Source organism: Dryobates pubescens, chromosome 21 (genome assembly GCF_014839835.1).
Source record: "Dryobates pubescens isolate bDryPub1 chromosome 21, bDryPub1.pri, whole genome shotgun sequence".
NCBI lineage: Eukaryota > Metazoa > Chordata > Aves > Piciformes > Picidae > Dryobates > Dryobates pubescens.
Genome location: NC_071632.1, coordinates 21,158,738 through 21,182,904, shown reverse-complemented (window position 1 = coordinate 21,182,904; position 24,167 = coordinate 21,158,738). Strand labels below are relative to the sequence as shown.

Here is a 24,167-nt window from a genome sequence, read left to right as displayed (position 1 = left end):
TCAAACCACCAAACTTTGCTCCCTCCTCTCAATGTGTTAAGCTGCCACTCTGGAAAATGAAGTCACCTTGCAATTTGGTATTAAAATCCACTGCTACAGGAGTCGTTTTCCCAGCAGGAACAGAAGAGCTGAATGCAGCTACACCCACACAAACACACAGCCAGGCACACACTCCCACACACAGCCAGCCACAGGGAAGGCTGAGTTGCAGCTTCTTTATAAATTCCTGGTGCTCATTTTGGATGTAGAAATCTGTAGGCTTTGTGGAAGATGCCTCAGAAAGAGTGTGCAGGGCAAGGATAACACATTGGCAGAAGGGCAGTAAAAAATAGCTGATCTGAGATAAGATGGCTGATAATGTCTGGCTTGTCAAACAGAAGATGCCTCTCGTGTCTGGGGGAGAGAGTGGATGCTTTCTGTCCTCTAACATCACTCTGCAAGAGCTGTGGAAGGAAACAAAAGAAGTTAAAGGTTGTGAATTGCCCAAGCCTGAGGAGTCCAGGTCTGGCTTTGCAAAATGACTTGTAACTAAAATACTGTGATTCAGAGGAGCCAGTGGCCCACAGGCTGCTCACACCTGCTGAAAATACTGGCTGCACATGACTGATGCTGGGAGCAGAGCTGAAGGCTGTGTACTTTCCAAGCATAGCAGGGTAAAACCGGAAGGTGCTCTCGTGCAAGTTAAAAAGCAGGTGTTGACCTGAGCTCTCCTCAGCATAGCTGCACCTGAAGGGTGCCCACTTCCCCCAGATCCTGTCCAGCAATGTGGGATGGATGTAACTGAGCTGTCTTTACAGTACTACCCAGCTGCTGTTCCCATCTATGCAACATGCACCAAGGGTGGGCAGTGTGAGGGGCTTAGCACTTAAAATCATTCACTATCCACATGCTTCATTCTCTTTCATTAAACATTTGCAAGTGACAAGGAGAAGAGGAAGCTGAGGAGAGACCTCATCACTCTCTACAACTACCTGAGGGAGGCTGGAGGAGGGGGCAGCCTCCCCTCCTTGAAGACAAGCGACAGGACCAGAGGAAATGGTTACCAGCTGCACCAGGGCCACTAAACCACATCCTGAAGTGCCATGTCCACACAGTTCTTGAACATCTCCAGGGACAGTGACTCCACCACCTCTCTGGGCAGCCTCTTCCAGTGCCTGACCACTCTTGCAGTAACAATATTGTTCCTAATATCCAATCCAAACCTCCTTTGGCATGTACCATGTCTCACTTCACAGAAGCACAGAGTGGTCTGGGGTGGAAGGGACCTCCAAAGGTCATCCAGTCCACCCCGCTTTGCAGGAAGCAGGGACATCCTCAACCAGATCAGGCTCTGGATTGAGTTGAGTGTGGCATGGGGCAGAAGGAGTACAGGAGAGGGTAATCTGCTTTTCTTGGGGAAATCTTGGGGTTTTCCAAGAAGAAGAATAAAACATCTTAGCTGAGAGTTTGAGTACTTCATCAGTCTGGAAGTAAAGGCTGCCTCAGACCTCAAGGTCCATGCTCAGTACCTTCTGCTCTTCACTTCTTTCAAGTGGCCAGCTTGGTGTCAAGAGCAGAGCCATTAGAAGGCTCAGTCCCACTTCACCACACAGGATAAGGCAACCATTTCCAAACAGAGCTTATTCTGAGATTGTGAGTTAGCTCCCAATTAATTCAAATTATTCCTCCCTTTGAAGTTTATTTTCATTAGCTGACATCTGCAGATCCTTAGAACAAAATGTAACAGGACGTAGGTTTATGAAACATTCTAATAGGGATTCTGGATTTTGCCTTCTCTGTGTAAGGGGAGTGGGCAAATACTTCCCCAGACAAATTCATATCATCTCATTGGCTTCAGTGAAGACATGCACAGCTACATCAGACAACAAGTTGTTCTACTTTATATAACTGAAAGCAAATATAAGATCAGGAAGAAGTTCTTCCCCAGGAGGGTGGCGAGACACTGGCACAGGCTGCCTAGGGAGGTGGTGGAAGCCTCATCCCTGGAAGTTCCTTGAGGCCAGGCTGGATGGAGCTCTGAGCAACCTGATCCAGTGTGAGGTGTCCCTGCCCTGAGGGGGGGTGGAACTGGGTGATCCTTCTTAGTAATCACCTAGAAAATAATAAATCCATTAAAATCAGCAAATGTGGGACTGTCAGGAAAACTCCATAGGAAATAAACTCAGTTTTCTTCTGTGACTCATGACTGACCTCATGGACTGTGATGAAGCAGTAGATGTGCTGTATGTCTGCATCAGCAACATCCATCACATACTTAGCATGAGGTTCTCATCAGTAAGCTAAGGAAACATCGTGTGGGTGGGTCATGAGTAGGCAAGTGATTGCTTCTGCAGTCACTCTCAAAAACTAAGCATCAGTTGTGCACTATCAAACCAGGAGGATGTTTCAAGTAGGTTCCTGAAGGGTGCTGATTGCAGCTGCATTCTATTAAATAGGTTAAGGGAGAAAAAATGGATAAGGAAATAAAAGATGACAAAATTAGCAAATTACTACAAGGAACAGGGAGATAAAAGCATTTTGAATAACAGAATAGGAATTAAGACAGTCTTGAAAAATCAGAGAGATGGCCTAAAATCAGTAAGGTAAAATTCAACAAGCCAGGTGCAAAGTACTGGGAAACAGAGCAAACAGAGCTCAAATCCTCAAATTAAGATAGATAATGGATAACTAGGAAGCAATACATCTTGAAAGGTTATGAGGATTACACAGCATTAGAGACTCAAGTAGCAGTCAGTATTGTGGTGAAGGTGAAAGCCAGGCAGCCCTCAACGTGGAGTGTGTTAGAAGAGGATTTTAGACAGCCTGCAGAAGATGCCTTGTCTGGGACACCTAGAGAAAGAGGCTAACAAAGTGGGCAGACAAGAAGAGAACAGCAGGACCACCGACAGCTTTAGAAAGGAGAGCCTGGAAAGAAATGTAGTAATCCAGCCCAGAGAAAAGAAAGAAAATATTAGAAGAAGCCTCTGAAAAGGTTCTTAACAACTGGCACAGGCTCCCCAGGGAGGTGGGTGATTCCCCATCGCTGGAGGCTGCAGAGATGCGGTGCTGAGGGCCATGGTTTAGCACCAGCCTTGGTAGAGTTAGAGAATGGTTGGACTCAGTGCTCTTAAAGATCTTTTGCAACCAGAAGGATTCTATGGTTCTGTGATGCCATGAGTATAGCCTGTGCATCACTACACTGTCTTAGAACACCGCTCTATAGCCGAGTTGTTAATACACTGCACAGCCACAGCAGCCTCTCCTTTCTTCTACCTGAGTTTAACAATGTGGAGTTCTGATGCTTCCAGCATTTCAAACAGTTCAGATATGCCAGGAGTGTTCTGCACAGGCCACGCTTGGAGAAAGTAGGTTACACTCACTCTGGTCTGTTAAAAAATGCTAACATTTTGCACTGCTATTTTTTCCACACTGTAATTAGAGCCAGGTTGAGCTCAGGCGACATCCAAAGGCAGACTTCTAGCCTGCTAGGTAACACAGTCAGTGGAGACCCTGCATGGATGGGTCCCCTGCACACAGCAGTTGCCTTTCCTTTAGAGCATCCTGTGAGTCAGTGAAGAGAAGCAGCACAGGCCCCCCACGAAAAAATATAAATGTTTATTTATGTTGCCACTGCTATCTCCCCACGTAACTGATCCTGTGTTAGCTTAGCTCAGAACTGACAGCTGCTCCTGTCAAAAGCCCTGGTTCTCACTTATCCACAGCAAACAAGGCACCTCCAGGTGTTTGTTCAGTGCAGACTTGCAAGCACAGATTCCCCATGCTGTGCTACACTGTAAATACCAGCTTCTAAATAATCACAGCCTCTTCACTTGAGGGAACGTTCAGCACAAGTAAACTCCTCTTGAAAACACCAAATATCCTTCTCAACTGCATGCCACAAGACAAAACCCCAACACCCAAACCCTATGTTTAACTTTGTCTTACCCACATATGGGGTATGTGGACTGCAGATGGGGTTTAGACTTAGCTGTATCAAAATGACTATTCCTTTAAGTGTGGTTTCAAACAGCTCTAAAATAAGAGTATGTTTTAAGGAGCAGATTTATCTTGCTGGTAATTTAAAATTAGATCCTATATTCTGCATGACTGAGATCTGCTCCTTATAGGATGTGCAAGCACGTGTGTAGGATAAAGGGGGGGAATAAATAGCATCCTCTTTTTACTACTCATCTGCACTTTTGAATTCCACAATGGAGTTTCAGAATGGAATTAATTATAATTGAGAGATTTTGCTGTGGACCACCTCCCCTAAAATCAGCCCTTTGCTATCTGCCTCCTGTTACAACTCTTTCATCCAACAGTAAGATACTGAGCAGACAAATACTTCTGCCAAAGAAAATATGCAAAGTTGAACATTTAAATGCTTTGCTGAACTGGATCAGCATTACTGATGTGATGACCCCATAACCAATGGTGTATCTGGAAACTCTTAACTACTTCTGAAACACCAGCTGTTTTTCCAGGGTGGTTTCAGCAACGCAGGGGGAAAGCTGTCAGATCTGCCTGCCCTGCTTCAGCTCCACACAGGTGCTCTGCAGGTCAGCCTTGAAAGCCGGGGCTTAGTTTTGAAGACAGCAGTAGGAATCAGCTTATTGGAGTCGAAACACCAGGGGGAAACGAGGAGAAAAGGATATGGTTGCAGAGATACAATCGGCCAGACATTGTAGTTGGGAGTGGGGGCAGGCACTCCATGCCCGGGCTGTTCTGGGGCAGATGTGGGGCAGCCCACCCGAGGAGCACAGAGAGCACGGCAGCACCTGCACGGAGCACGGGCTGGGGGCCCGGAACCCCCAGAACACAAAGTTGCCCATTCGCACCCATTCGTGCTCCCTGTCAAAGGCCTCCCTCCCTCCCCTCTTCCAGGGCTGCCAGGCTGCCCACGCGTTGCTGGGGAAGCCGAGGAGCGGGCCCGTGCCTCCCTGCCGCTTATCCCAGAGTTGCCGGAGGCAAGAGCGCCTTCCTCGCACGGCAGCACGCAGCCCTGACAGCCACCAGCCCACACTCTGCGGATCTCGCTGTAGCTGCGCCGGGCTTCTCCCGTCCCACCCCCGCAGCACTGCGGGAGCGGGGAGATTCTGGCGAGCCGGCGCCTCCCTCCTCTCCTCGCATACCGGCCGCTGACGGGCGGCTCCCCCAGATCACCCCCGACGCGTAGGCGCCGCTCCCCGCCCGGCCAGCGGGCGCCGCTGCCACGCTCCCTGGACGAGCCCCGGGCACGGCTCGGCGGGGTCTGCCCTGCGGGCCGGCTCCCAGCCCGCGACCCCCCACCCCAAGGAGAGCAGAACCACTGCTGGTGCGAGGGGCGGGCTTCTCCGCACCGCGCCGAGTCAAGCCGGCGGCACCGGCAGGTGCAGCAGCTACCTCGACGCCTCCCGGCACCGCCTCCCTCCGCACCGCACGGCACCGTTCCCCTGCCCCGTGAATGGCTGCTGGCTGACTGACAGGCGCAGCGGCCACACAGCGCGGTCGCTGCCGGGTGTACACCTATAAGGGCTGGCGGGGAAGGGGTGTCGGGTGGTGCAGGGTTGCCGGTAGCGCCCGGTGAGCAGCCGCCCACGGGCGCAAGCTTGCGTGTGCGTTCTCCGTCGGAGAGCCGAGCGCTGGCTCCCTGGCAGCAGCCCCGCCCGCCTGCCGATCCTTGCAGCGAGTGGCGGTGCCGCGCCGTGGACCCCGCTCTCCCGGCCAGCGGCGCCCGAAGGATGCGGAGCGGCGGAGCTCGGGCAGCGGCGGCAGCGGCGGCGGGGCGCCGCGGGGGGACCCTCCGCTGCGCCGGGCGCGGGCGCCGCCGTCCCTGCGCGCTGCGCCGGGCAGCAGCTCAGTGAGCGCGGTGGCCGCGGCGGGAGGAGGCGCGGGCGGGCCGGCTGCGGCTGTCGCCGAAGGGGCTGCGAGCCGCTCTGCGCCGGCGGTGGGGCTGAGCGGCGCCCGGCGCTGGGCTGGACGCGGGCGGTGCCGCCACAGGTGACTCGCGGCCCGGGGGCCGTTTTCCGTCCCGCTGCCGCTCAGCCGCCCCTGCGCGGTCGTGCCTCTGCGCCGCGGCCGCCTGCGCGCAGCCCGGTCTGCAGCCGCTCCGCTGTGCCTGCGCCACCGGCAGCGCCGGGGGACATGGCTCTGCTCCGGCTTCTTCTCCTCTTGCTCCTCGTCCAGCGGGGGCTCGGGGCTGCCGCCGGCCAAGGGCAGACGATGCGCGGCCGGGAGCGGGCGCTCAGAGGAAAGCAGCCGATTTACAACCACATCAAGAGCCAGGATCCTCCACCCGCTCCGCGGAGCCGCTCCGCCGAGAGCACCATCTTGGAGCAGCGGCTCGCTGAGGAGGTGCCCCAGGACGTGGCCTCGTTCCTCTACACGGGTGACTCCCGGGAGCTGCGGCGTGCCAACTGCTCCGGGCGCTACGAGCTGGCCAGCCTCGCCGGCAAGTCGCGCTTCACCTCGCACCCCTCCCTTCATGGGGCCCTCGACACCCTCACCCATGCCACCAACTTCCTCAACATGATCCTCCAGAGCAATAAGTCGCGGGAGCAGAACTTGCAGGAGGACCTGGAGTGGTACCGCGCCTTGATCAGGAGCCTCCTGGAGGGGGACCCCAACATCTCGAGGGCAGCTATCACGTTCAGCACGGAGCCTTTCTCTACCCCGCAGGTTTTCCTGCAGGCCAGCAGGCATGAGAGCCAGGTCCTCCTGCAGGACTTGTCCTCCTCGGCTCACCGCCTGGCCAACGCCTCTGTGGAGACAGAGTGGTTCCACAGCCTGAAGCGCAAGTGGAGGCCACACCTGCACAGGAAGGTCTTAAACACGGGCCCCAAAACTTCAGAGAACAGCTGGAAGAGACGGGAGAGCTTCACTGCTGATAAGAACCACATCAGGTGGTCCTCGCCTTACCTGGAGTGTGAGAATGGGAATTACAAACCTGGCTGGCTGGTGACTCTCTCGGCAGCTTTCTATGGGCTACGGCCAAACCTCCTCCCCGAGTTCAGGTAGGAGCAGGGTGCCTCTGCTTGCTTTCTGTTGAGGAAGGGGTGAGGTGGGGGTCTGGCTCTGCTGTCCTCTCGGGGCAGCACCTCTGGAGTGCCCTGAGCAGCCCTTGCCAAGCAGGCTGCTCAGTCACAGCGCAGGGGCAGAGCAACCTCGGGCCTGCTTGTGGAGCTCTGCCTTTGTGTGCCTTAGGGAGCTCTTGCTCGGTGCGAGAGCAGCTTCCGTCCTCGGCTGCACGCGTGGCTGTGTTCTCTGCTCCCATCAAAACAGGTGTGCCGCTGGGGTAGCTCCTGGTCTGCTGCTGCTGGGGAGAGCTGCAGCTGCTAGTTGTAGATCTTCTCACTGCAGGAGGAAGAGGTTTACTGAGGTGCTGCCTCTTACTATGCTGCAGAGTTGAGCTTAGCTTGACCTCGGCTGGGAAACAGCATTGCTGTGCTGGTGAACTGTGATACCTGGTGTCCAGAGCACGTCTGCTGAGGGGTGCTCCAGCCTGGATGCTGTTCGTAGGTAAAGGAGTGTTTGTGGCTGCAGGTCTGTCATAAGGCATATGGCTACCACCCGAACTGGCAGTAGCAGAGCTTTCCTCAGGACTCTCCTGTTACACAGGAGAGTCCATACCTGACATACGCAGTCCGTACCTGACACAGGTGAGAATTACTTGGTTTATTGCTGTTATTGCTTCCACTGGGCTGCAGCTAGCAGAGAGCAGGTAGAAAAACATCTGTTCTCCTGTCCTCTCCATTTGACAGCAAAGAGTGAGAGCAATCTGTGGGTAGAAGATGCTGGATTTTCCCACTGGCACTTTGGTGGTGGTGCTCTTGGGTAACTGTGCCCTGGGGGATGCCCACTGCCCAGAAGCAGCTGGCATTTGTCAGGGGGTGAGAAAGGAGGACTGGACTTGCTTTGTGCTGTGAGTCAGTAGTGGGTAGAAGAGAACACGGCAGGTGATAGGTGTTTGTGAACAGTTTTCCTGGGTTTAGTCCAGATTCCAGTGGGATCAAACAGGTATGAATGAATCCTTGAAAGAAACCAACTTAAATCTGAATGGAGAGTGTCTGCCTATTTCTCTGTTGAATTACCTCTTGCCTTGGAGTGTTCACACCTAGGGGGACTGGTAGGGTTAAGGTGAAACGAGCTCATCTCCAGGCTCTGCCGAGTGCCTCTCAAGTATCGCTCTCCTGCAGAGCTGTTCTGGACCCTAGCAGGGGGTCCAGCAAAGTGCAGGAAACTTCAGAGGATTGAAATGCTATGTTGAACACTTGATGAACTTGAGGGTGCAGATGAAAGCAAATGTAGGCTGATAGGCTTTTGTTGGGGTGAGAGGTTCAAATAACCTGAAGAAGCACCAGGAGGGGGATGGGCTGGCAGCTGCTAACCCCAGCTAGCTGGGAATTTAAGATCGTGATGGAAGCTGAAGTCAAGCCTCAGTCGTGACTTCAGCGAAGAGTAAAAAAAAGAGTGTCTTTTCAGCAGGAGCCTACAGCTTCAGCCTCAGCTCTGTGCCAAGATCCTGTGATGCCAGGAAGCATCTCAGTAGTGTTGGTTTCTGCTCTGATGGCTCTGGTTTGACAGAGCACACCGGGGCCACCCTGGCCGGCTGAGGCAACCGGTAGAGGTCCTCCGGGGCGCAGTACAAAGCGCTGCCTCCACTTCCTCACCTTCCCAGCCTCTCTTTGCCATGTGGGAGTCAGTTCAGTTGAAGGAATAGAATAACCTGTGGTCATGCAGACAATTCAAAGGGCATTCATTAAGTACATTTAGGCTTGGAGAAATCTCTCAATGGGATCTACTGTGTCAGTTGCAAGTGCTCTGCAAGTTTTGTTGTGTCAAATCCAAGGCTGTGTTGGTAAACATTGGTGAGAAAATGTCAGTTTCGTTTTGGGAACTATGAAAAGAGCAGCAGGTGGAAGAAGTCCTTGTAAACATGTGCCTCATCTGGCCAGACTAAATGATAGCTCAGGGTATATTACGTTTTAAGACAGGGTTCTGATAAAACCTTATTTGGGATACTGAAAAAGTCACTGCAGTTACAGGGGAAATATCATGAGCAAAATCTCCTTCTCCCAGGGCTTATGGGATGCCTTAGTGTTTGCACAGTGGTTTATTTATACTGGGTAGGCACATAGCCTTGGTGTGAGCTCTGAGGAGAAGAACTGGCTTAAAGCATAAGCATGTAATATGAAACTGTAAAGTCTAAAGGAGATATTAGAACATTAGTATTAATTAATCTGAGATGCCTCTTGAAATAAGCTTTCTTTCCCCCTCACCATCTGCCTGAGTGACACAGTGGTTTAACTTTAAATGCCTGCTTTAAGGCCCTTATGCTAAAAAGCAGTATGTATTAACCTTCATCTTTGGAGAGCACCACGTTGGTTCTCCCAGCAGAGTCTCTCTCAACCATCTGTCAGGAGCATGTTAATGGATCAGTTTACATGCTCCTTCCGTTTAATAGTCTGGCACCAGGTCATTTATGGTAATTTAGTGCATGCCCCTTTAATAATCTTCTAACAGTTGATGTACTTGTTCCTTTGCTGAGGTTAGGTTTATGGTGTGGTGCATTAGGGCAAGAGACACTCAGGAACAAGTTACCTCAATGGAAGAGTTCCTTCAGATTACAGAAGGAAATCCATTGCTCCTGCTTCTTGGTATCTTTTCTGTTACAGTCACAGGTATGTCAGGTGGTGCAGCAATGGAGAATTTAATGCTGGCAATGCTAATAATTACCAATGGTTATGTTCAATATGTGCTGTTCTGAAACTGCAGCAAGCCCCCTCCAACTTTGTTCTCCATGTCTTGAAGGGTTATAGTGCATTCTGCCAGAGGAGGAGGCAAGTGTTTCAGGATGGGCCCTCACAGACAGCTTGCTGTTGGTCTTAAATTTCACTTCCCCCTCCCTTCTCAAGAGATGACAGCCAAGCTGCCCAGAGCAAAGGCCAAGGCAGGTTGACAGAATGTGGTTGGTTATCTTGCCAAGGCTGGCACTGTAGGCCAGCACTGAGATGAAGTGGTGGAACCAAAGATAACCTGATTGTTCTGATGAATGACCCAGAAGCTGTTCAGGCCCAATGGGACCCACTAGCATCAGCTCTGAGTGCTGACTCTGCAGCTTCTTAGCAGGGCTTGCTGGTGTCGTCTTGTCTGCATTCACTGATCTCTGTTCTGCCTGAAGTGCAGAGAGCATAGCCACCTGCTTACCACACACAGTGGAGTCTCATTCAGAAACGAGGATCCACAGAGACTAGAGGTGATCACTTGGTGAGGCTAACCAATCCCTTCATCATTTGGTACCGCTAGTGATCTTCAGGGACCTTCCTCTTGCTACTCTGCCTCACAGAAAGAGAATGAGCCACATTCTGTGGGACATGGTGATCCAAGGGATGTCTTTACAGCCCTGAGGTGTGAGAAGCTGTATGTTGTGTGTACTTTACCTTCTCCTTGCTGCTTGGCCCCTGCAGAAGAAATGGAAGGTTTTCATTGCTTCTGCAGTCTAGGAGGCCAGTGGAGAGGATCACTTCTTGACCTGGAAGAAATATGTGCAAGTAATCAGCTGCTAGGAACAAACAAGATTAAAACAAACCCCCCAGAAAACAACTCCTCTGGGCTCACTGACTTGATCTCCTGCTGCCACAAGCCCACTTAATGTCATCAACTGACCAATCTCCATCTTAAAGCAGGAGTGTTTCATTCTTGATTCTCCAGTCCCTTGACATGTCAGGTTGGATAGCTGCTTCTGATTTCTGATCCAAAACCATTCAGTCAGTTCTCATCCATTTATTCCTGTTGCAGAGCTGCCTTCTCTCAGAAATAGCTCTCTTTGGTGATTGTTGCCCTGAGCTATTTATAGGCAGCAGTCCCTTCTCCACCTTTGTTTACTAGACTCCACAAACCAGCTTTCTTTAGCCTCCTGCTATAAACTCTCTGTTGCCATGGTCCCTCCTCTCCAGTCTTCTTCGCTATCTCTTGAATGCAGTTAGTCAGATTCATGTGCAGTGTTTCAGCCTTCTGCAATGACATCAATTCCCCCCAAAGTCTGATGAATGAATTGCTGCTTCTGCAGTTCCAAATGTTCCCCTGCCTGCTGCTTCATTCTCTCTGATGTGCTGCCATAAGCTAACATTCCTGGGAACTGGTCGTGGCACTCTGTTTTCCATCTAGGAGGTCAGAGTATGTTTGTCTGTTCCTTGCTCAGGTTTAGGTCTCTGCTCTTTTTTTAAAATGTTGGCTTCCACTTTTTTCAGTTTTAAAATGATCTTACTGTCTTTAAAGAAATCTTCAGTGTCAGAAGATTTGGTCTAGTTAGGCTGAGGACTCAATCTTAAAGGTCTTCTCCAACCAAAACAGTTCTATGATTCTATGTGGGATCCTTGTGATTCTCTTGTTCCTGAGCTCTTTTCTTACATCACTTTCTGTCCTGTTCCTTGAGGCCTTCTTTCCACCTGCCTCTAACCCCATGGACAGTAATGAGCACACTAAAAACAATGCTGGTTTCTTACTAAACAGCTTGAATTTGGCTCCAGGAAAACTTTCCACAGGGAGATTCTGATGTAAGTGGTACCTCACCATCACCTTTCATTCCTATCCAGGGTGATGCTTTGTGGCAGTTAAGATGCTTGAACATCCTTAAGCAGAAAACTAAAACAATAAAAATATCACCAGCTCCTGAAGCACCTTGGAAGCTCTGACTGAACTGCAGGGAGATCCCCAGAGGGGCAGCACTGCATGCCATAAACCTGAAGGCAGATTCAAATCTGAAATAATTCTTCAGACAACAGAGGATTCAGCTTGCAAATGTTTTGGTCCTTGCAGTACTGTTCCAAATGGCCTAGGGGGATTTTCTTTGCAGGTGAATCCTAACTCCATGCCCACACTGCTATTCCTTACTCTCCAATTCAGTTTATTTTTAGTGAGGAGTGGTTCTCCCAAAATGTGTGCTGCAAAGCTGCAGTCATGCTCTGGCTGAGGATGAGGGTAAGTGTCTGTCCTATGAGGTTAGTGGTTACTGTGTGACCAGATAGAAATCATAGAATGCTTTGGCTTGGAAGGGACCTCCAAGGTCATCCAGCCTGGCCCCCTTGCAGGGAGCAAGGACATAGAATCAAGAAGAGACATAGAATACATCCTCAATTAGATCAGGTTGCTCAGAGCTTTGTCAAGCTTCACCTTGAATATCTCCATGTATGGGGCCTCAACCACCTCCCTGGGCAACCTGCTCCAGTTTTCTACCACCCTCATGGTATAGAACTTGTTCCTAACATCCAGTCTAAATCTGCTCTAACTCCAAACCATGCTGTAAGTGAAAATCCTGTATGTAAGGTGCCAGTGACTTTGTGCAGTGACTGGTGTTTTGTGAAGTTGGCTGGACATGCTGAGGTGAGAGCTGAAATACTTGAGTGATGCAGAGTCCAAAAGCTTAACTTCCAGAAGCGGCTCGCACCTGCAGAGCCTGCTGATTGCCAGTAAGACCTGCAGCTGAAAGTCGCTTCAAGTGATGAATTTGGGATGCTCTGGTGATACACTGAAGGAGCCTCAGGTGTCAGGTAGTGCACTGCTTGAAAATTAGCATTCTTGAAAGTGTCAGCCTCCAAAAGGAGAAGAGTCAGGAAAGATCTCTGCTGTGCAGCATGGGCTGTGCTGATTGCAGGATGCATTCTTCTGGAGGGGATTTGGGAGAGAGCAGGGGAAAAATCTCTTTTCTCCTTGGTTTATAAGGAGGACTTCTGAAGGACAGTGTGTAAGGGTGAATGAACATGGCAGCAAGAATCTGGGCAGCCATTCAGATCTGGGGGATGATAGCTGCTTCAGCATGTGATAACCATGCCTTAGACCTGGCAGCTTGCAGTGCTTAGAAGTACAGAAACAGCCCTGCAGACTTAGGAGGCAAACTTTGAATGCCTGTTTAGCTGAGTTGTGCTGAGATCTGGAGGACAAAAATACTGTTTGTCACCATTTAAATGTTGGCAGACTATTATTCTGTGCAGTTCTGGCTTGAGCTGCCAGGGAGAAAGAGATCAGGCTCCTGCTTTTATTCTGTTATGGTCTAAGGGTATAGGCAGACAGCCCTTCTGTAGATAGGTTTCACACCATGTTGTTACAGTGAAATACTATAACTACTGAAACTATCAAGATAGCTAGTAGGGTGGGGAAAATAAGCCTAAATCAATTCCTGGCACAGACCTGAAGGCAAACAGCATGCCAACAGACAGTGGTACTGGGGATGAAGGCAGACATGAAAGCCTCTTAAATCAAACCTCTGACCTGACAGAAAATCCGTGATGACATCATTCTCCAGCGATTATCTCTCATGTACAACACAACTAATTCTTCCAGAAGTCAATGTTAAACGTGAAGGTGCTATCCTTAAGTATCTTTTTGGTGTAGGGACTGTAAGATCGTGGCAGAAAGCAAATATTTATTGTAATAAGGAGATTAACAAAACAGTTACTTGCCAGATGGTCCCCAATTACCAGTAATATTGTTACTAACTTATCGCTGGCTTGGGCTTAGCCAGGCAGCGCTGTCGGTGTGGATGACTGTGGTATGCTGACAGGCTGAGCATGCTCTTAAACTTGGTACTTGTCTTGACTGCTGCTATCAAGACAGCAGAGCTGCAGTTATTCCCAGTCAGTTCAGTAAATACAACCCTTGGAGCTAGCTGCTCCATATACATTCCAGGAGGATGTGTTCTTCCATATGTTCCACTTTCCAAATGCTGAATCCAAAATAACTACAACTGTGGGTGGCTAAGCAGGCTCTGCTAGCTACTGTATTAATCACAGATGAATTGCAGAATGACATCACCATGCACATACCAGTGTACTCTGGTGGGGTACAGGGCTGAGAACTGAGAATCACACAACCACAATGCTAGGGGTTGGATGGGACCTTGAGAGATCATCCAGCCCAACCCCCCTGCCAGAGCAGGGTCATCCAGGGCAGGTCGTGGAAGAACACATCCTGGTGGGCTTTGTCTCCAGAGAAGGAGACTCCACAACCTCCCTGGGCAGCCTGCTCCAGGGCTCTGCCACCCTCACAGTGAAAAAGATTTTCTTCATGTTCACGTGGTGCCTCCTCTGCTCCAGCTGGCACCCTTTGCCCCTTGTCCTGTCTTTGGACATCCCTGAGGAGAGCCTGGCTCTGTCCTCCCCACACTGCCCTGCACATCTTTATCAAGAGGAAAGAGGTCACCCTTCAGGCCCTTCTGCGAGCTAAAGAGCCCCAGCCCGCAGCCTCACAAGGCAGAGCATCCCCAGTAGGCATTAGGATGTTCTGCTGCTTTCTGACTCCTGGCCCACTAGACCATAGCAGTAATTCTTCACATTGCATCATGTCTGGTACAAGGCCATGCTCAAGTGCTTGCTCAGTGTGTGACTGTGCCTAATGCTTCTGGCTGCTCTGTGTCTCTGTCTTGAGTCTTCAAGGGAGGTTCCTTGGAAATTTGTGCATCCCTTTGTACTGACCCTGTGCTTCTGCAGGGCCTGCTCATGGAACCATGCAGCATGCTCTTAAGATGTTTCTCCTCTCCTGGCAGTGATCAGTTTACCCTTAATTTTCAGCCTGTGCCTCCCTCTTCATGAAAGCCTCTGTAGAGGGAAAGGGGAGCTTCCTCTCCTACCAGGTAAAAACAAAATACACCCAAGGGAAAAGCTTTCCATGTGAAGGAAATAAAGACCTGCTTCCCTAAGGTGTTTGAGAGGCTCCCAGGTGACTCTGTGCTCCTAGTAAGGATAAACCATCACTGTTTTTCCTACTGCATGAACTGATTTCCTTAGAGTAGTCAGAATGGTGCTCATGCTTGAGAGACCCTTGCCAAGGTTATGCCTTTAAGGTTGCTTCCAACCCAAACCATTCTATGAATCGCAGCACTGCTGGCTGGCAGAGATGGGGGGATAAGGGTTTATCTCCCCATATCTGCTTGCTGGAGGGGGGGTACTAAGACATGGAGGGGAAACCTGAAGGTGCTGGAGGCTGGGGTGTCTGTGGGCAGAGTAAAGGAGAGGACACTGTCATCACTGGTACAGGGGCTCTGTCCTTGGGATCACCTGGGGGGGTTGCTGGCCTCAGAAGTGCTGCAGATTCTTCCTTGTGTTTTAGTTCCTTGCTGTGTTGGTGAACGTGAAGGGCATGAAATTGTTTAACTCGCTCTTAGCTGCTGCCTTGCACTTTGTGTTAGATTTACTGAACTCTTGCCATGATGTCTTGCTGAGGGCCTGACACAAGAACCTGTCTGCACTCATGGCTTCAGCACCACAGAACTGCTCTGTTCAGAAGCCTCGTGCAGCTCCAGATTTAGAGGAAAGATGTAGTTCTGCTTTGCAGGTTTACAGCATCTTCAAGAAGAAGTTTAACCTGTTTCTGTAGCTGCTGTGCTCAAGGTTGCTTTTCTCTGTTTGCAGAGGTGTTGTCAAAGTGGACATCAACCTGCAGAAGGTGGACATTGACCAGTGCTCGAGCGAGGGGTGGTTCTCGGGGACGCACAGGTGTCATCTCAACAACTCTGAGGTATGTCTCTCCCTCAGGGACTCAGCTACACTTTCCCTTTCTGTGGCACAAATGCTGTTTTGTGAGCTTTGAAGGTGTTTCATAGGCTGGAGAAAAGCTGAATCTTCCTGCAGAAGGCACTGGGGTGTGCGTGAGTTCAGGAGTGTCTGTGGTGCAGGAATGCTGGTGTTTGAGAAGTTACTGTGCAGAAGTAAGAGTTTCAGGGGGGGAGAAGGATTTGAGCAGTGAAACAATTTGTGAAGTTCTACTTGCAGGTCAAACAATTATTGATTTTTATGATCAAAGTAAATGGTTTTCGTGTCAGTGTTGCTTCGAAGCAGACAGCCTGGAAGAAATGCAGTGAAAGTAGCACAACTGCTAATAACTATCCAGAAGAATGCGGGCTCTTGGTAGAAGGATGCAGAAAAGCAGGCAGAGTTGGATACTCTTAATTCTTTCTTAATGGAAATGCCAACATTTTGACAGAGCTGACTGAATGTTTCTGTTCAGCTCCTTCCTGCTTCCTCCTTCTTCTGAAGGTCTGTCTGGCTCCGTCTGTCAGCGTATTGCTTCTCATTCAGCCTGACCACTCGCATGTGCTGCAGGAGGCTGCACAGCAAAACAAACTAGATGTGCCGTGGTGTTCTGGGTGGTTTTGTTTGGCTGGTTTGGGGTTTCATTTGTTTGTTGGGTTTTTTGTTTGGTTCTTGTTTTTTCCTTTTCTTGTGGCATATGATGTTTTGCACGACGCCCACCTGCTGTCTGCGAGAGGAGGCCTCTTGTGCACTTCTACTCATTCAGAAAAGACAATTAAAATATGAGGAGGGTTGGCAGCTCTCTACCAGAACTCAGATGATGTTTGCCTAATTCGTTACAGAATCATAGTATCCTTTGGCTTGGAAGGGACCCCCAAAGCTCATCCAGTCCAACCCCCTGCAGTCAGGTTGGATAGCTTCAACCACCTCCCTGGGCAACCTGTTCCAGTGTTCCACCACCCTCGAACGTCCAACCTAAATCTCCTCTGCAATTTCAAACCACTGGCCCTCATCCTATCACTTTGTAAGCAGTCCCTCTGCAGCCTTCTTGCAGACCCCCTTCACGTACTGGAAGGCTGCTCATTTATCAAGGCCAAACCTGAATTCAGATCAAGTCTTTCAGTTTTGATGAATTCAGCTGCTAATGCTTGTGCAAGAACAACTCAGCATTCCTGTAAACATGGCTTTGGCTGCTTTGTATTGGGGAAGTTATTTTTTTTCTTAAGTACTTTTTGACTTCTGAATTCAAGAGAAGACTTTTTTCCTCTGGGAGGAAGACTATTAAATAAATAGTTTCCCCCTGAGATGTGGTAGATTTTTGGTTGCTAATGCATGCTGGTTATCCTGAATGTGGTTATATGTTTTGGCAAGTGCTCCTCCTTTTCCTCATGTCTTATAACCAAAATTGTCAGCAGGGGGTTGGGACTTTTAAGATGTATTTCTTCCAGTGGGGGGGAAGGAGGGGGAGAATATTGAAAGACTAAGGGGGGGGAAAAAAAGGCAAGGCAAAAGATCAGTGGTGGGTTCAAAGCTTGCTGTGTGCTGTAATGGCCTCTGAATTATGCTCTGTATTCTTAGTGCAGAGGAAAACAGAATCTGACCCAAACTAAACTGGATACAATCCCACAATAACACTTCCCTTCCAAATCTAAGAGTATGGAGAGCACAGTGCAAAAAGTTCCTCTCTGGGAGGATTTGTTGGAGGAGGGGAATAAAAGGACTTCTTTCACCCTTCACAATTTCCATGGGAACAGAGCAACTTTTATTTCTCTCTAGGATTTGTTCTGATTATGAAAAGGGATTTCCATCACTGTGGCATTCAATAAAATCTACCTTCTGTTTTACTACTGCACAAGGCAGGTGGAGTGGCCTTCAGGAAACTGAGTGCAGAATGAAACACAACCTGAAGGCTTGCAGGAAGTTTTCTATGGCTTGCACAATACCCATTTTAATCCACAGTCTTGAGTGCCTCAGAGGAGAATCTCACCTCTGCAGTTTGGTTTCTTGCTGTGCATAAGAATCTGAGGTGGCTGCCTTGGGACTGTTGTGGGACAGGGACTCCCCAGCCTTGAGCCAGGACTGGGTTCCTGGCATTCTGGGCTCCATCCCCTGCTGAGAGGCTGATGGGTGCTGCCTCTGCTGAACAAGGACATAACTTTTCTTGGACTTAAAGGCACATTTCAGCTCAGTTCTTCCTGTTGGTTTCTGGGGTGTGCTGTTGTAAACCTGGCTGTGCTCAAGCAAGTTCCTCTGCAGAGCTTTCATTTGCCAGTGTGCTCTGTGCTGTTTTGACAGTAGGAAGCAGGCTGTTTGCTGGTGTTACAAAGGAGGCTTTGTTTTTCCTGCTGGACAGTTGCATGTTTTTGTTTTAGTCAGCTTGCTTTGACACTGTAGTGCATCAGTGAGTTCCTGTGATGCAGAAAGGAACTGAAATGTACATTCTGGAGCAGCTCTTTAATGAGTGATGCTGTACATGTGGAGAGTGGCTCATGTTCACACCTCCAGGTGTTAATAGCATGGGTAAGGAGATGAAAAGCCATTCATAAAGAGGTGCTCAGCTTGTGTGTGGAGCAAAAAGCTGCCAGCTGTTCTTCCTTCTCCGTGGCACTTATTAGAGTGTTAAATCAACAAGGCTGTCGTGGCGAAGGGCAGGATGTATAGGTAATACAAACCTCTTCTAACAGCAAGCAGGGAGTTCCTTTCCTTACTGTGCCTGAAGAGGAGGAGACTTCTTGTTTGCTACCAGATGGGGAGTTGCTGGGAACAACTTACAGAGGAGGTTTCTTTCCTCTTGCCCTATGGGCACCACTTTAGGAGAGTTCAGTCTTGACTTCTTGATTTTTCCAGGCAGGTCCCAGATGCTGCTTTTCACACTTTGTTTCATTGGAATGTACCCTGTGGAGCAAGGATAAATGACATAGTTGTGCAGCAATGCTTTCCACACAGATTGCCTTATAAATGCTGGTGGAATGATATTCCCAATCCTCTCTTTTATCTTCTTAGAAGCAGATACAGAAATACCTGCTGACTCTGGAATGCTCTGCCCCAGATTACAAAGTCTGGCAGAGATCTCTGGCTTTCCAGTTCTGCTGAAGCTAGACCCTCCTTCCCCTCTCTAGTTTTGCTGGGTGAGCTGAGTGTCTGGGGCAGCCTTTTTGCAGGCCATTTGGTAAGCTTTTGCCATAGTGAATGTCTGAAAGTGGTGACTGCATTCTGCACACCACATGGCCATTAAATCTAAGGTATGAAGGTGAATATTTCAGATACAACTTCCCTCTGCCCTAACAATGTGGAAATAGAGCATGTGACAGAGAGGAGGAAAGGGTTAGCTTAGGAAATGGACAAGAGGAGAAAAGGGAAAAAAATCACAGAATGGTTTGGGTTGGAAGGGACCTTAAACATCTAGTTCCAACCCCCCCTGCCATGGGCAGGGCATCTACAGCCTCCCTGGGCAACCTATTCTGGTGTCTCACCACCCTCACTGTCAAGAACTTCTTCCAAATATCCAGTCTAAATCTGTCCCTTCTCACGTTTAAGTCCTCTCAACCTATCACTACAACTTAGGGTCTCCTGAACCCTTCTTTACTTTGTCATATTTCAGTGGCTAAAATCTGCTAGACACTTCAGAGACAATTTTCCTGCTTTCTGTGCTGTCCTGAAGTATTCTGAACAAAAAATAATTGACAGTGGAGAGCTGGAATGTAAACATCCAGTAAAGCAGTGGTCTGTATGCTCTAGAGAGGAAGGAGGAGGGAATGGCTGGGACCCAACATCTACCAGCAAATGGATTGTTGTTGCGAGCACTGTGTTGGCTTTGTGTGCTCTGGCACTGAATCAGTAGGATATGATGCTGACTGACACTGAGGTTTGGAAGGTCATCAAGAATTGCCTGAGGATGTGATGGAATATTTGCAGTGCTAGTCCTTGCTTGAAAGAAAAGTAGTGCATGGCTGGGGAGTTGGTGTTGCAGCTCATGTGCACAAAATGCTTAGGCATACTGTTCCTTGGTGTTCCTCAGCAGCTGGATTGGTGTCCCTGAAATACTTTACTTGATGGGGCCTTCAAATTTCATACAGAGCAAAAGCAAGCACTGGAAACTTTTTCCACTTCCCAGTGGGCTACCTAAACTGCCCAGACAGTAATGCTCCCTGCTTCGTTCTCTCCTGTGCACAGGACACACAACCCTGGTCTCATAGCAGCCTAGATGAACTGGCAGAGAGAGAGTGCCTCCCTTCAGCTTCAGAATGACTGGAAACTGCCCACCCTGAGTAGGCAGGAAGTTAGGTGAGACTTTAGCCACTGCTGCGTTTGGGCTTCCCTCTAAAGTCTGCTTCAGTTGGGATTTATTTATTCTCTCAGGATTTTATCACCCAAAAGGAGGCTGCTGACCAGGTGTGTTCTGGATTTGGAGGAAGAAGGGATAACACAGAGCTGCAGTCTGCTTTGTTCCCTCTACCTCAGCACCCAAGTAGGGAGCAGTTTCCCCCCAAAACATGGACAGAGATTTGGATTGTGGGGGGCTGCAGCAGATGAGGCAGGTGGTATCTGTAGGGTCAGAAATGGTGAAAGTGAATTGGGTAGAGAAGAAAATGATGCAGGTAACGCTGAAATTAACCAAAAGAAAAGATAGTTACCCAGTAAACATGAAGGGATTTCCTTGTGCAGCAGGGCTGGCTGTGGGGTAAGGAAAGCAGCATTTTCACCCTGCTGGAAGAATCTTCTTAGTCCTTCCCCATACGTGCTGGCAGCAGCTGCCAGCGCTTTTAGTAACAACTTCAGAGTCCTTGTTGAGACACCAACAATAAAATGAAGGCTGAGGAGTGTCTGAAGAAATCAGCTGGCACAGCCCATTGAGCTCGGCCAAACACTTCCAACCCAGCGGCATCAGGCTGTGAAAAACGACAGCGGGCTCCACGCCGCTCCCCCACCCTTAATGAGGCTGCCAGCAGCTTGCCATGCGAGGCAGGCTCAGCTGACATCCCTCTGGGTTTCAAAGTATTCCACAAATGACAGCGTGCAAAAATATCTAGAGGGAATGAGAGAGGCAGAGTAAACAGAGAAGCTGCAGCGCTGTCTGCGTGGAGTGTGTGGATCTGTTTGGACAAAGATGCACAGCCCCACTGCCTGTGTTTGTTCTGCACAAACACACAACCAGCTGAGAAAGGAAAACAAATGAGCAGAGCAGCCAAAAATCTTCTTCTTTCCATTGTTTAGCAGAACATTGGAGATGATTGTGCTCAGTGCTGTATGTGGTGGTACAGACCACCAGTGGCAAAAAGAGGGAGATAGTCCCCATGACGATTTCACTTTTAGTCAGCTCCTAAGTTGGGGGAGAGGCCAGTGCTCCTCAGGTTTTCTAGACAGATGCCTTCTAGTGCCCTTGTCAAGTCAGTAAGAGGCTATTAGTGCACATACTGTGTGAGGGGAGGCATGACAAGAGGTCAGCATCCAGAGCTGTAACCCAGTGTCCCTGGTGTTGCTTGGTACTCTCATTGTTTTGTCAGTTAGGAAAAATGCAGTCAGGACAGAGGGGAAGAAAGGGAAATGAAGCTGTTTGGTGATTGGATCTGAGTAAGCAGAGTTTGTGCAATGCAGTTAACCTCTAATTCAGAAATAATCACCACCCTTGGAGGTACAGCTTGTAGCCACAACAGGGTGAGAGAAATGCCCAGACCAGCTGCAGTGTATGCCAGGATGCCTTCCCTCTTAGAAGAAAGCAAGTGGCAGAAGACAAGCACAGAGTGCTGCATCCAATCCTGTGCTGAAGGGGTAGTCGGAGAGAGGAGGGAGCAGCTGGGTTCAGGCCGGATGAAACAGAGGCAGTGCTTCCTGGCTGCAGGAGCGGGAAGGTGAAGCTGTCCTCGCAGGCTGATGGCTGCTCGCACAGCTCGCCGTGCTTGAGGAGCTTGCAGCAGACAGAGAACGTTTCAGATACTGTTTTAAAAATAACATCATCTGCATTCATGGGAAAAGTCCCTTTGTGACAGCATACCAGAGCTGATCTGGCACTCCCTCAGACACAGTTACATAAAGTAAGGTGGAGGTTTGTCAGAGCTTTCGGTGACAAACAAGGTGCTATGAAAACCCGTTTTGGTTTAAGGAACAATCGGGTTGCTTAGCTACAGCATCTTGGCCTCCTTAGGGGAAAAAAGGTGACGGTGCTTTGCAGGAGCTGATCTTGGCTGTCAGTGTTCCTCTTTTGAAGAAAACCTTTGCAACGTTCCTGTTGTCCCAGTTAGCAGGTTTAAGTAGGAGCATTTCAGTTCCTCTGGGTCAGTTTTGTTTGCTGCTCTTTTCCTTCCCCCCAGATTTCAGGAGTGAAAAGCAGCAGATGATTGGCTGAATGATGCTGTCTGACAAGGAAGGTAGCAGGGAGGTGTTTGGTGTCTCTGGCTGCTGACAGGTGATGACAGCATTGCATCGGTTCCCAGTTCTTGCAGCTCTGCTGCCACAGATTTCAGATCTCTCTCTGCTGGACAGAGATCTCACTAGGCACCACCAGTTAGTTGAACTGGTGCTTCTCCTCGTGGTGATCAGAAGGGAAGAGATGGGGCCCAGAAGTTCAGTTGGTTGGAAGGACGTAGATAAAATACATCTAGTGGGAGCAAAAGGGAAGTTGCAGAGAGGGAGCTGAGTGCAAAGAGCAGCTTTTCCTTGGAGGCAGTCTAGAAGCTGATTGCTGGTGGCTGGGGCAAGAAATGGAAGATCAGCATCTGTTGGGATCCAGAGCCTTGCAGCAGGGAGCCTGGGGTCTGTAGCCAGGCTGGACTGTGCTCCCTGGGCAGGCTGGCTGTTGGTTACCTTCCCTAGATGTGAAGTGGCAGTAATTGTGTCAGATCTGGGCATAAACAGAGCACAGCTGCAGTCAGAGCTCTCGCTTGGTCCCACCACATTCAGAGTGCTGTAGAAATCTGAGCCACTTCATTGTGCATTAAGCACTAATAGATGTGTGCAGTCAGAGACACGTTCAGCATTGTGGTATTAAAGCATCTGGCCCATCCCACGTGAGGGTCTACATGCTTGTCCTGGAAGGTATGCAAGGAAGATGTGCATCTCCCATATCTTGTGGGGTAATAGGGAGACCCTTACCCCCATCTATCCCCATCTTTCAGCTGGGATGCAGGAGCAAAATGGTTAGCTCCAAAGTGATAGGCACTCAGACCCAAACTGGGCTGTGATCTCCAGGTGTGCAAATTGCCCTCTCCGCAGTTTGGCTTCTGCAGAAAGGTTCCCTGAGCTTGTGAGCTGGAAAGGAGCCTTGATGTGCTCCAGCCAGCAGCATCTTCAGAGTAGGGTTTTTGGGGTGCATTACAGTATGCATCTACCCCATGGTGCAGACACTTCCAGGAGGAGTTAAGCATCCTGGTACATATTTGAAACCTGTCTGATCAGCTTGCTTAGTGATCTTGATTCATGATAGCATCCTGGTCAAAAATGAAGCTGCCAGCCTGCTAAACCCCACTGTTGCTGCTCTTGTCAGTGGAAAGCACAGCAGCTTCCTCCTAACTGTGCAGGCTCTGTTCCTGACTTGCATACTTAGCTCTTTGCTTACTCAAACAATGTACTGCAGAGGGGTTCCAGTCTCTACAGTTAGGACAGTTCTTACTGCTGATGTGACTGTTAGCCTGGGAGATGTAAATCTACCTCTCCTAGCACAGAAAGTAATCTGATCTTCCAGGGCATCCTAAGCTGTAACCAAGCTCTGAGTCTCCATGTTTTGCTTCAGGCTTGTGCCCATTGCCCATGCAGAGCAAGCACCAGCATTTGCTGGGAGCTGGATGTGTTTCAGTGGCTGTTTCAGTTATATCTGGAAACTTGCTCAGTGGTATTTTTAGCCTGTTCTTGTCTTAGCACATTTCTAATTTTTGCTCTTTTTTCCTTGCTTGTGTCTGAACAGTTTTGTTATTTCCTGCTGGCTAATGGCTTCTACTAGGAAGGGCTGCTGCTGTAGTAATGGATGTTGACAGACACATGCCAAAGCTTCAGGAATGCAAAGTATGATCTCCTTAGGCTATCCCTAACAGAAGAGAAGTAATTGTCTGGAAGAAAAGCAAGCCCTTTAGTCTTGTGAAATGTTCCTTCTGGTCTTCTGGAGAAGTCTTCCTGGCATGGATGCTCTGCTCTCTTGACACCACAACCACTGCTCACTAAACTCACATGTGTGAGAGCCCCTCCACACAGCATCCCCCAAAGCTGGTCAGATGTCAGTGCTGACTCAGCTCCCAGCCTCTGCTCACTACAGTACATTTTGCAGGGAAAAACCAGGGGGGGTCTGCCTCCAGCTGTGTTGTAAGCAAATGTGACTTGTCCCTCCTTGTTCACTTTCCCTGTGGCTGGCATTTGACCAGCTCTGATCATGCCTCCAGTGAAGCATACCTGTTCCAGGCTGCCTAGTCTCACTCTGTGCAGTTCCTCACACTTGCATTTTCTCCTTGACTTCTCTTTTTGCATGCTTAGCATGGCCTTTGCCACAGGAGAGCTGAAGTGCCTATGAGGAGCACAGGTCAGAGGCACTCTCAGCTTTTGCCATCAGGAGCAGTGCCTAGAGGCAGCAGAGCCAGAGGCTAAAGTGTTCCTGTTTCTTCTTTGGAATTGGATCACAGACTCACAGAATGTTAAGGGTTGGAAGGGACCTCGAAAGATCAGCCAGTCCAAGCCCCCTGCCAGAGTGGGACACACAGTGGT

General features: G+C 49.5%; 1 protein-coding gene across 1 annotated transcript in view; it reads left to right on the top strand.

Annotated features, from left to right (window-relative positions):
* The first annotated feature begins 5,633 nt into the window (after window positions 1-5,633).
* Window positions 5,634-24,167, top strand: part of GPR158 (G protein-coupled receptor 158) — a 121,692-nt gene continuing 103,158 nt past the window's right edge. Inside the window, exons 1-2 of the mRNA XM_009899362.2 lie at window positions 5,634-6,971; window positions 15,363-15,468. Of these exons, the coding sequence (XP_009897664.2) occupies window positions 6,103-6,971; window positions 15,363-15,468 (975 nt within the window). The 5' untranslated portion in view covers window positions 5,634-6,102. The remainder of the gene's footprint in view (window positions 6,972-15,362; window positions 15,469-24,167) is intronic.